The following is a 13,469-nucleotide window of genomic DNA, read 5'->3' as shown; positions in this document are numbered from 1 at the left end:
AGTATATCTTGTTGTTTTGAAATTGTATATATTTGTATGTTTGGAATATATTTTAGTGTCATAGCACATAGGTTTTTGACGATTTGCAATTTTAATTTTGTCATTTTACAAATATCAACATTGAAAAAAATGAAATTAAATGGGGTTTAACGTCCTACGTACTGTTCTATACTGTGATATCTTAATTATCATTAGGCTAAATATATGGGGGTCTATTATAAACTTACATTAAGATAACATAAGATAAAGATATTCTATTTGTAGGCTAAAAAAGAAAAATAAAGGGTCGGTGATTGTTTTCAAAGGAGAGCGATTAAAAAGAGAACTTTTAAATCACGCGGGCAGCAGTGGTGTTCATCCACATTTAGTGTTCATCATTTCCAATGTCATGAGCGACCGATTATTGCTAACCCAGTCGCTTCCATCAAGTATAATATTGCAGCGACGAACAGGTTACATTTTTGTTTAATATTTTGTTTTTGAATAAGTTTGTAATAATAATAATATTGATAATCATATTATTTTAACCAGACACGTAGAATGTAAGATTCGCGGTCACAGATAAGGTTTTTTATGGGCAAGGTTGTGTGTGTAAGTATGCGAAATAAGACCTTGTCTGACAATGATTACGATGACATAGAATCCTAGAACAGATAGACTCACTCTGTCAGTCTGTGAATGAATATGGCGCTATTTGGTTACTTAATCACCGACAGCGATAAAAATGCAGCTAAATTAGTCATTTAGTGACACCTTTTTGATGTCCTTTTAAAAGATAATTTCTAGCTCGGGGCGAATGTTTTAAAAAGAGTGAGTTTAATGGGCAAGAGGTGACGAAACCAATATTGGCATGTATCTGAGAATAGATAATAATATTGTCCATTTACTGCCATTACTTACTATTAGTTGTAAATTTGTCATTATATTAAATACATCAACTAGTACGAATATAGTCATTTACATTACAGGTAGTTCCAAAGGAAATTCTCTGATCTGGTGATGTCCTCTCACCATTCCTGTTCATTCCTATGTAAGCTGCAATATGAAAATACCGCTTTACCCCCACCTCTGTCTATAGTATAGGCATAGACTAGGTTATTTTGAATTGAAAAATTCTACTTGAAAATACTGTTGAATTATTATTTATAGATTTTTGTCAGATTTGGCTAGAAATGATTCCTTTTGACGAACAAAGAAGAATCATGGTGAAAAATAGATGGTAGTGTGGTATTTTCATAGCTTTAAATAGGGACGAACAGGAACGGTGAGAGGACCAAACTATCACAGACCGTTCCTAAAGAACTACGTTATAGGTAGACATGGTTCAAATGACCTGATCCTGACCGTCTTGTAAATATTGACGAGTTAAAAAAAAGGCTGGCGAGAATAAAGAGAGTCCAGTATTCACAATCAGTCAACTAATTATCATGTTGACATTTAGAGAGGACAAAAAATGGGGATAAATGGGAGGGTTTTAAACCCCCAAAATACTTATCAAGACAATAAATTCCATATACAGATTCTAGTAGATTGGTCAATGATTAGGGATCTCCAATTATTAAACCATTTTATAAATATTGGTTGTTTTTATTAATATTGGTTGTTAATAGAAGACATTTGTTTATTATTTGAAAGTAGATAATGAAGACTTTTACTGGTACTCGCTCTTCCGTACATAGTTCTGACTATTTCACAATATGTCAACATTAGATAAAGCCTTAGGGAATTTTCTGATTCAAAAGATGCGAGGATATTTAAGTTATTTTTTACCATGTAAAATATTAAAGTGGCACATATTCTGAATTCAATTGTTAGTGGTCTGATCCACATTTCTGATAGAATTTTTGTAGGAACCAAAACCTGATACTTATACTAATATATTACTTCATATTGTAAATATCATTCGTGTGTTTCAATATGACCATATTATTGTTTTCTTTTTTCAGATACAAAATGTACAGAATAACTACAGTTATTATCAAAAGTAAATCAGTATAATCAATTTGAAAGTACGATATCTTCAGAAATAACTTAAGATCACTCTACCTTAAAAATGGAGGAAGAAACTTATGATGAAATAGACTTATCTCCCCATGCTATATTTATGGATGCCATTCAGACTGATAACGAAGATATATTTTTTCGCCATATTGGAATCAAGCGGAAAGACAGACGACATCCAATAGACATACAGATAGCTGCCATTGAATGCTGTAAATATAGAAGAGTAGAGATGCTAAAAAGCTTGTTAACACTCCGTCCAAACTTAAATTTTCAAGATTTAGAAGGAAAACGGGTTTTACACCATGCAGCCATCATTGGGTCGCTGGAGATCACCCAGCTTTCAATAAAAGGAGGATCATCTGTTAATTGTTATGATGCGATGTCTTACTGTCCTATTCACTATGCGTGTGAAAATGGTCATGCTGATATCGTTCAATATCTATTAACAAGGGGAGCCCATGTGACTTTCTCTAAGATATACTCCACTGGCGAAAGCCCACTTCATGTCGCTTGCCGGGCAGGACATGTTGAAGTTGTCAAGGTTCTTTTGAAAAATGGTGCCGATATTCATTCCAAATTAGATCTGGCCAAGAGTCCCTGTTATAGTTACTCTCCGCTACATATTGCTGTCAAAAATGGTAAATGGGAAGTCGTGGAAGCTCTGTGTAGTCAAGGAGCAATGGTCAACATGAAAAGTTCAAAAGGTCACACGCCTTTACATCTCAGTGCCTATTATGGTCAACTCACTTCAACAAAACTCTTACTAGAATTTGCTGCAGATGTGTCAGTTAAAGATTCTCGAGGAGACACAGCTTTATTAAATGCCATATTTGAAGGTCATGTTGAAACTGTAAGATTATTGTTACAATGGGAACCGAATGTCTCCCTACAAGGAGGTGACACCATGTCTGCCATATTTGCAGCACTTACTGGGCCAGAAATTAAAATTTTTGAGTTGGTCATTCAAGCAGGAGCAGACATAGATGAAAGGAAACCAGATACACTTGAATCTGTATTAATGGTTGCTGTGGGACTGGCAGACATGGAAAGAAGTAAATATTTGATCCAGAATAATGCTGATGTTAATTTAGGGGATATTAAGATGTATACACCCTTACATCGTGTACAGATTATAAAAGGTGATATACTACATGATTTTTATATTTCACTCTTATTTATGGTACTGGTCATATTTAAAGTTAAATTGGGAACCATGGTGGTTCGGTGATGTTGGCCAAGAAAGTTTTTCGGGAATTTCCAGCAGGACAGAGGGCCTGACAGCATCTAGTCTTTTAGATGGGGCAAAAAACTGAGGTCCCGTGTAGCCGTTGTCGACGTCATGCACTGTGCATGTAAGAGAAACCCTGACATTTGAAATTCGAAATAAGAGTAGGTCGTAGCGTCACTTTCCGGGAAAAATTTTCCTCTTACTCATAGCACACTGCTTGATGTTACGTCTCCATTAGCTCAGTCGGTGCAGTACGGTAGGACATTAAACCCCCATTTTATTTCGAACCTTATGGGTTTTTTTCCGGGTGTCCCCTAGGCGCAAGCGAATTATTGAAATAAAATTGATCGATATGTTGGTTCCAAAATGACTTGGATTCTGTTGGCATGCACATAAAAGAACCCTTGACAGTTGGTGCAGAAGATTATGATATTAAACCTTATTTTATTAATAAAATGCAGATATATGAAATGACTACATTTTATGATTTAATTTTGTTGTACTTGTAGAGATTATTTCATGAACATACTCTTTATTTACAGCTCCTGATTCTATCAAGATTGAACTATCAGAAAATTTGATAAAAGCTGGTGCTAAAATTAATGCCCTTGATAAAGACGGGTTTACACCACTACATAGAGCTATATTTACTAATGTTATAAGATCAAGCCAAGCATTACCTTGTATTAAATTACTGGTAGAAGCTGGCAGTCGGTTGTGGCCGGGACCAACCGTTCAAAATAGAAATAGGTAAGCTTTAGATACACCACTTAAACAGGCATTATGCAAGAGCTAAATCTGCCTATTGCAGGTCTTTCTCTAGGCCTTAAATGTTAAATAAACTATCAATTAGACATTTATTAACATGACAGGACCACAATCAACTCTGGATGCCATCTGATGGGTCGGTCCACTTTTCAACAGATTTGAATCCGATCTATGGTTCAACTATGGTTGATGATTAACTGTAAAAATGGATAATCAAGACTTTGTTTATTATCGTAACAACGGTAACAATGACAATCAAGTACAATGTTATTAAAATGAGGATTTCTCGGCTCAGAGTGAGTTAATTTGGCTGAAATTTTCAGCATATTCCCTTCACATTATCTATTGTTTTTAACTATTATAGCGAGAACTGTCAGCTCTTTATATAATTATAATCTTTCATAATGCCGCTTTAAGTGGATGTTCATGCTTTTGTACACCCACATAAATTTTCTGTCATACATGTAATTCATGTCGATTTCACATTCTATTCTGTGTGTTATATTGACCAGAGTTTTTGAGAAACTTAGCATTGTTCGATTATTTATAAGATAAAGGCTGACCATTAAATAGGTGAATATTTAGAATATATTTTGATTCTGTAAACTTCACAGTTTATTTTCCCATCTACAATCCTTTGGAATTTTAAAGTTTTGACACCTTAAATTTCAAACATAATATCCTTCTGTCATATTTTTACCTTTAAAGCTTGTGACTGTGATACTGGGTGGGTGGGATTGTTTTCAGGAACCTAAAGTTTGATCAAACTTCTACATTCAAATTTTGAAAAGATTTTGCATATTTTGTTTTGTTTTGGCAGGATTTTTCATTGGGATAGATGGAACCCTATTGAAATTTAAAAATAGAAAGTTGTCACCCCATTTGTTTTGAACATGTTTGCAGAATTTGTTTACAGTGATTTTAGAGACAATACAGACTACCCAACTTTTGAAAAATTCTGTTCAGAACAGAACTCCGGTCAATATTCTGTATTGTATTCACAAGATATAGGTCTGAATGTAAATGGGGAGATGACTTTAAAATTTTCTATCAAAAAAGTTTGAACTTCAATAGGAAGATGATTATATACGCCAACATCTAAATTAATGTAGGTGGATTAAAATTGGTTCCATAATCCATACCCATTCAAAGTTGGATTGCAATCGAACATCTGTAAGAGAAATGCTGTGTATTACGAGTACATTAGCTTCATCATCAACATTATCCTCTATAATTTATTTATAAATTACTTTTAGTGAATTCAGAAGAGTAAATAAGGTCAAAGGTTTGAATAATTTGATAATTTTGTTTATTTTTCAGTCAGTCTCCACTGTGTTGGCTAACTTGGAACAACCAACTTCAAGTAGCCGAGTATCTAGTACAGGCAGGATGGGATATGTCTTGTGAATTCTGGGTAAATCTAAAACCTAGTCGACCCCAGCAAGCTAAACTTCATCTTATTTTTCAAGAAATAACATACAATACCAGATCGTTAAAACATTGTTGTCGTAACGAGATACGTGATTTTTTATCAGATATTACGTGCGATCGTGAAATCAAGACAAGCATTGAACTTTTACCTTTACCCAATTCACTGAAGAATTACCTTAGCCTTCATGATTGTGATTTTAAAGACCCATCCTACTTTGAAAATCTTTGATATCTTTCCTCAGAAAAATCAATCTGATTAAAACACAGATCTATACTTTCGATGGCCTCAAAGGTCATACGAGCGGTTTTTGACCCTATGATGTCAGACATTTGATTAACCAATCATCGTTGATGTTTCTAGTGGGTTACCCACAGTTCCTTGCACCTCACGCCAAAAACTCCCTCGCATCATCCAGAACGTGGGTTATATAAAGACAAGTAAAATGAAATTTTGAACTATAAAAAACGAAACAAAATAGGATCTGTGTTTTAATCAGATTGCAGAAAAATGTGCTTGTGGTACATGTGCAATATGTATTCATTCAGTTGCATAAAATCTTCTTATGTACTTTCAATGTTACAGAAGTACCTTCACAAAGAAATTAATTATCTTTAGTCAGGGAGGTACATATACACCCAGTGTTAATTTCAGTCATATAGAAAATAATCTTCCGTGTAGAGGCATGAAGTTGTCACAAGTTAAAAACAGATAATCATGTATTAATAATTCAGAAATTTATGTTAAACAATCACTGCTTTATGATTGATGTCCGGTATATTTTTATTTTGGGATAGGCCTGGAAATTTATACACAAACTATGCTTGTATAGTGAAATTGCATAAAATCAAGATTATTTATTTTACGTATTTCCAAAGTAAAGAACGCCTCTTTAAGTAACTGGATTTTCAGTGTATGAGTATAGTGGTAGTGTCTCAATAAATTAATTTTCCACCCAAAGGTAGTCTGACAATTCTGGTTATAAGACCAATGATATATTTATATCAAAGGATTTTAATTATACTGTCACATTTAGGATCTCTGATAACTGCATTATATAATAGTTATATTTATACTATATTTATTTATAATACTTGTATAGGGTAGAAATCTCTGGTTTATAGGGAAAAAAGTGGTGGCTTGTTGAGTATGCTGGCTCACTAACCAACAGGTTCCAGGGTTTGATCACACTGGTGTAGGACCGAAAGGACCTGACAAGGATCAGGTTCAAGTCATTTGGATGGGCATAACAGGTTAGGTCTAAATATTAAGTCCAACTGCAGATTTGGTCAAAGGTCACAAGATGTAAACAGGGCTTTTGCTAACCCTAACCCACTATCTCATTGTGAAACTGCCTTAACCCTATTTACATCTCCCAACCTTGATGAAATCTGCAGTAGGCCTTAATATTTAGACCTAACCTGTTGTACCCATCAATTAGAATTTGATGAAAAGTAGGCAGAAACACCACTCTCCATTAAAAATGGAACATTTCTCTTGTATAACACTGCATGGTGTATGCCATTCTCCATTAGCCCAGTTGATGCATAAAAGTGGGACATTAAACCCCATTTCATTTCTTTTCAGTTTTATATGCTTTGTTATTCATAATACATATTTTGGGGGCCAACTTTTTTTTATTGTTTACTGTTTATATTTTATAAATCAAATAATGAAAGCTTAATTGTGATATATTTATAGAATTTAGCTGGTTTAACAAGTAGAGCTCCGGATGTTCTTATTCTAGTAAGATAATTCATGTAAGAACTTATGTTGTTCAGTGGCGTTTGGCCCACCTGTCAGGTCATTGACCAAGGCCCACACAAGTTGGCGTCGAAGATGCACGAGCGTCCGAGGGGGGGCTGGGGTCGGTCTCCCCCCAGGAAAATTTTGAAAATTGACAACAGCAAACCCATTTTCTAAGCATTTCAGACCAAAGCAGAAGAAAGCAAATTTTTGATTTCCTGATACAATTAGATAACAGAATGACCTAAGAGCATTATCATTAGATGAATTTGAGAATTCTCTTCAGTGTCAAAAACAAAAACGTGATGAAAATAATGCAAATTATAATATACATACAGTACATGTATTTGACAGTTCTGTTGACGTACATCACAGAGTATAGCGAGAATCTTCGAAGTCACAGAAGTAAACGAATATCATCATAAGCTCAATAACCTCACAAGCTTATGATGATATTTGTTTACCTCTGTGATGATAACTGATAATTGTTCTCTAAAGAAGTAACAAATTATTTCTTCAAGGATAGCCAAAGTAATCTTCAGGTCTTTTAGATCCCAGGGTCCCTTCATGATGATAAATAAATAAATCTTAGTTGTGATTGTGCCGTGTACTTTTCACACATTTTTAACAAGAAAATTTATCTGCTGAATCACAAATAAAATATTGCCACAAAGAACATTGAGACTTGAAAAAACTACAGTACATTGGACATGCTCTGTCTTATCTTTAGCCACCAACCAGCTGTAATGTTACATATTTATGCTCACCATCCATCATGATTTTCACTAATAATGCACTCTATTACACTAGTTCGGATGTCTTTACATGCCATTAGGGTGCTCTGCCTCCCTGGAGAAGTTGTCGTATAATTCTGCTGAGAAATTTCTCCGCAGAAAATCATAACCATAATCCTAATTCCATTTGGCATGAAACCGATATCCGAACCAGTGTATTCCAGCCACATAGGAATAGGGACCACAGTCAATGACCAGACCATGATCAGAGGTCATTGTCGATGGTGGTGGCAGCCAAATTCTCGTCACCACTAAAATTGGTCGATTTTAGGCAGATCCCGCCAAATTCCAAAACTGCTCTTAACTGAAAACTAACATCAGTGGAATTCTTCATTTCATCATAATGTTTTGACGCATTTCTGATCAGCAATAGACCAAATAAATCAGTTTTTCTTACCCAAAAAGTAAAACTTTCATAAAACTTTCATGACACTATTTTGCCTGGTCTCCAGGCAGAAATCGAAAGTGAAACTGAAAGTGAAATCCAAACCGGGAAATGATTAATTTTTCACGAAAAACTCAAAACTGGCAAGTTTTTGGCGATTAATTCGGCGATAATGACTTATGAAGAACTAAGTAGAGGTTAAAAGATGAATTACACGGTTCTCGGTATAATGAGGTCAAACTCATAAAGTTCTTTCCTTGTAGTACACTTCTTTTTTTGTGTTGTTTGTCAGTCATTTGTTTCCTATCTTTTCTTTCTCCTGTCCTCTCCTTCCTTCCTTTGTTTGTTTCTTTCCTCCCCCTCTCCTTTCTTTTTTCTTTATAGGCTTAGGCCCACTTTTTTTTTAATGTGGGTCCAGTCCGGCACTGATGTTGTCTTATTTCATCCAGAAATACTGACACCAGCGATCAGGAGTCTATTAATAACACATCTCCCCATGTTTGAAGACTTAAAACATGAATTATTCCAGGCCCATTATCAATTAATTTCCATTTCCGCTGATTACAATGTTATTAGTCACCAAAATCAAAATATATTAGATTAATATCTACTTTAATTTCTATTTTGAATAAAAAAAAAAGGGTTCGTTGGACAGGATATAAAATTCACAATTTTCATTTCCACAAATAATTTTGACCTTGGCCACTGCAGTAAAAAAGAATTTGGCTAAATGTAATTGACCAATTAGAATATAATTATTTTGTTTTTAAAATCAACACACAAGTAGGCAGGTGGGTGAATAAAGAAAAAAAGTTGTTGACTTGTACTAAGTAAAACTAGATGTGGGTCATTAAGTTCTTAGGAGAAAGAGACAGATTTTCTATCACCAATCCAGAGAGATAATTTGATGAGTATCTAAGAGTATATTAAGTGATTTTCTTTTAAGCCCATTTACGCTATAATAATAGCTTGGTACAATCTTGAAAGGTATCACAAAATTCTCTGTAAACACATCAAACCGTACTCGGTCGGAATCAAAATTAGCACCCTGAAGCTACCGATAGGTGGTCTTTCTCCAGAACAAGTAGGCGAATGTTAACAGGACAAGGCCAGGTTATTTCAGTACCACTGCACTTGTGTTTAATAGTGACCTTAAACATACATTATACAAGAGCTAAATCTGCCTATTGCTGGTCTTTTTTTTAGGTTTGAAGGCTGAAACGTTATCTAAATTATTAGACCTCCAATCTGTTACTTGTATTAATAGAGGAAACTGGGGACCATAATGATTTAAAATTATAAGACATGAATTAATTTATACAATTGTCCACACCACAATCAACTCCCATGTCATTACTAACCTGCGATATTTCCTAGATTGGAATCCGATCTGCTGCTCATCCCTAATTGATGATTAAATCAAAAAATGGATAATCAAGACTATGTTTTTTATCGTACTGACTTTAGTAATGATGATCGAGGCAAGGCCTAAATTCTTGGTTCAGAGTGGATCAATTTTCAGTACCTTATTAGTTTTTAACTCTTTATCTAATCTCCCATAGTGTATCTTTAACTGTAGCCAACTTAAATTAACATTTTCTCTGAAAAGTTTGACAAATTGTCAAGTTGAATACGGTTTGGGTTTTGAGGGCCAGTATAAATAATGGAGTTTTATAATTATATAAAAAGAAAACAAACTCTTAAATTTTGATTTATTAAAAATTTGACCATATTTATATTTAAAAAGTACATGTATTTATGATTTTTGTAACATCTATTATTAATCTCTTACCATCTTTTTTACAATAAATACTAGTATAATTTATATTATGTTTAATTTGTTGAATAGCATGTTTATTGGCCAGTCATATCTGTGTACCTCATGTTTGATATTAATAACAAAGAATATTTGCTTCTGAACCTCTTTTTGAAAATGAACAATGCCCTTCAATATGTGGTAGTGTATAATCACAATATCCATTGAAAAGCCAGTATGTATACATGCTTTTAACATATTCAATAAAAATACCTAGAAATGCTGTTTCTTTGTTTTATTTCAAAACTACAGTTGACAAATAAATTTACCGGTAGTTCATTTACATGACATAAAATTAGATAGCTTTCCATAATAGTAGGTAGATAGAGGTGGGCGATTTCACCAGTTATCCCTTTTAGCAGTAACTAGTTTCGTTCAGAATTGAACTCTTCAGACTGATTTATCTCTCTTAGTGAGGTTCTATATATACTGTGGGGAAACCCCGGTGAGATTTCACCGGGGTTTGTTAGTTTTACCGGGGTATTCAATACCGGGGTTTGGTATTTTACCGGGGTTTCGGAATTGACTGGGGTTAATGAGAGATTATTTTTGGCTGGGTTTACCGGGGTTGGTGTGTGACCGGGGTCTACAGATATGAGTATGCCCAAATAAACTAAGTAGAGTAGGGGGCAAGAAAAAAACGCATGCAAAAATAAAAGGGGTGTGTGTATGGGGAGAGACGGGAAAGGGAAAGGGTCTAGGGAAGACCACAGAAGGGGGGTGGTAGGACTAGGAAAGACAACAAGAAAGTAAGGTTAAATAAAAAGTTTAAATAAGGCCCAAGCCAGATAAAAATTGAGAGTTAAACAAATCACTGGCGGAAAGCTGGGTGGAGAGGAGGGGGTCCTCTAGAAAGGCGTCCTCTAGGCTTGGTTGTTCCAGATGTCGCTCCTGCTTGTGGCTAAGGTGGTCCAGTTTTCCCTTCCGATTTGGTTTGGGGATGTGTGGAAATCCCAGTGGCTGAAGGTTGGGAACAGAGCGCTGTTGATATACGTAGAGCTATTGCTACGGCGAGGAGTGTAAGAGATTCTTTCTGGTGGGAATCCTGTGGTGACGACTGTGGTAGTCGAAAAGGAAATACTCGGAGGCCCTTGGGCGGCGACTGTGGCAGTCGAAAAATAGGCGCTCGGTGGCCCTTGTGCGAGCTCCCCGATGGTTTCTCCCTTGGGCGGTGACTTTGTAATTTGTACAATTTTAGTATTTCTCATTCAAAATTTGAATTTTAAAATGATAACTGTGGTCAACTTTGAGGCATCAACTCATCATAATTTTAAGAATTTCCCACCAGATGATACTAGTACAGAATTCCAAGTTATACCCCCAACACTTCTTGGTAAACTAACTACAGAAAAACATCACCCAGCTGGCCAAAGTTTGAAGTGAGAACCTGGGATCAAAGTGATTAAAAGACTAAATATGCACCCGTTTAATTATATAGTACACAATATCACTTATATATACCGGTCACCATCAAATATAACTTGTATAATTTACAAACATAATTTTAATGTATCTTGTGGTGCGTTCGTTAGTGATTACTATATACATCACTTGGCAACTTGTAAATAAAATTCAATACATCATTACGGTTTGAACTTTATATTGTCCATGATCAGCAAACTGTATGTTCAATGGATCTACAGAGAGAGCTGTGTCTTTATTTATATTCTATGATCAGTAACAAACACACCATTATTACTGGAATGGTTTATAATAGTATTTACATTTGTACAGCATGGTTGCATATGCCCACCAGCAACTTCCGCACTGTACAAAGACTTTGACTCATGAAATTTCCAGGTTTTTTTTTTAATATTACAGACCTGTACTGTAAATAATGATTATGATCCAAATTTTGTGAAAATTTGTTAAGAACTTGACAATACAGAGCGAGTACATAATAGATTAAGAGCAAGATAAGTCAGAGGAATTAACTTGTGAGTCTTAACTGTTCCTGATCATTTGCTGAAAATCTGTTAAGAAGTTAACACTGTAATTACTTTTGCGAAAACACTCAAAATCAATCACCATTCTCGTTACCTCAATTCGAACTATTTTTGAAAATCTTATAAAAATCACAAAGAAAAATTAAACTCTGTAGTAAAGTATGTAATCTTCTCAAGACAGGAGCCAAACTCTCAAATTAAATAGGGACCATTTTTACCTCAATGTGAGTGAATTATTCCTGAAAGTTTGATGAAAATTTATGTTATTAACGGTCAGGGACCTTATTAAAGATGGGTTCCCGCGTACAAACTGGGTGATTTAATGGTATATATGGACTAAAAACATATTCAAACTAATTAATTTGTCATAATTATGCTTCAAATCCTTCTCAAACATTGCAATTGCGAAGGAATACCCTGCTATTAAAATTCGATCAAACCAGGTCATGCTTACGTCATGTCTTGGAAATCAGAGGAGAATTCATTGCATACATAAGACGATGTTGTCTTTAAGCGCTTACTATTTATTACAAATATTGAATCCTAATTAAATTCTCGGATTATCCACTACCCGCGTCTTTTTCCATCATTTTTATCTCAGAAAGTGTTGTACGTCTAACTCTTCATAAAGTTTATCAACTTGTACATCAAGCGTTCAATGTTCGCGTGTGACCTTTGAAATCACGCGTGCAGAAACTCTTAATCGTTGGGCTGTTGATTAGGGGAACCCTTACATTTTTGTCCTGTATACGCTCCATGAGTGTTTTTCGGGGAATCCAGTATTTTTCTAGTAAGATTGGATATCTCTACTTTCCATATATACCAAAATTGCCATACTTTTATTGGAAATAACCACCCGATAAATACTTTTCTGGGAACCCATCTTTAACTGAAAATATTTTTGAAAACTGACAGAGACCATCTTCAGCCCCAATACTAGTTTCTTTAGAAGTCAAATGAATACTGTCAAGTGGGGACCCAATTTGTAACAACTGTAGCCTTTTTTCTCCACAGATAAAAAATACTTTTTATGCAACAGAATTCGTGCCTTTTTAAATTTATTCAAGATGATTTGCTTCAATAGTTCATAGTAGTTTTCAAATATACAGGTTGATTTGGACCTTTCTTTTTAGTTGTGATCTTTATCTAAGGTTTATCATTCTTTAAGTCTTTTGTTTTTATGTCACTATTTAGTTGCTGCAACAATATTTTCACCCAGAGCTTCCAACAGTTCATGTCTATAATCATCAAATCCCCCTTCTATTTCATTAACTGTCTTATCTTCTACAACCCATAGTTGACAATTTGTGTCACGAATTAATCGTTCATCATGGCTAACTATAACAACACCTA

General features: G+C 34.7%; 2 protein-coding genes across 2 annotated transcripts in view; one reads left to right on the top strand and one right to left on the bottom strand.

The window, feature by feature from the left end:
- Positions 1–312: 312 nt before the first annotated feature.
- LOC126816249 (serine/threonine-protein phosphatase 6 regulatory ankyrin repeat subunit A) lies at positions 313–10,394 on the top strand. Its single transcript, XM_050542534.2, has 4 exons — positions 313–452; positions 1,947–3,143; positions 3,775–3,982; positions 5,321–10,394. The coding sequence occupies exons 2-4, from the start codon at positions 2,054–2,056 to the stop codon at positions 5,658–5,660; spliced, it is 1,638 nt and encodes a 545-aa protein (XP_050398491.2). The 5' UTR covers positions 313–452; positions 1,947–2,053; the 3' UTR covers positions 5,661–10,394.
- Positions 10,053–13,469, bottom strand: part of LOC126816160 (ATP-binding cassette sub-family F member 1) — a 25,339-nt gene continuing 21,922 nt past the window's right edge. Inside the window, exon 19 of the mRNA XM_050542405.2 lies at positions 10,053–13,466. Within this exon, the coding sequence (XP_050398362.2) occupies positions 13,303–13,466 (164 nt within the window). The 3' untranslated portion in view covers positions 10,053–13,302. The remainder of the gene's footprint in view (positions 13,467–13,469) is intronic.

This window comes from Patella vulgata, chromosome 1, assembly GCF_932274485.2.
Source record: "Patella vulgata chromosome 1, xgPatVulg1.2, whole genome shotgun sequence".
In the NCBI taxonomy this organism is placed as follows: domain Eukaryota; kingdom Metazoa; phylum Mollusca; class Gastropoda; family Patellidae; genus Patella; species Patella vulgata.
Note: the sequence above shows the minus strand (reverse complement) of the source record. Positions and strands in the feature narration are given on the sequence as shown.

Coding starts and splice junctions, on each gene's coding strand:
- LOC126816249 (XM_050542534.2), top strand. CDS start 2,054: ATGGAGGAAGAAACTTATGATGAAATAGACTTATCTCCCCATGCTATA. Junction 3,144..3,774: donor TCGTGTACAGATTATAAAAG/GTGATATACTAC, acceptor CTTTATTTACAG/CTCCTGATTCTATCAAGATT. Junction 3,983..5,320: donor ACCGTTCAAAATAGAAATAG/GTAAGCTTTAGA, acceptor TTTATTTTTCAG/TCAGTCTCCACTGTGTTGGC.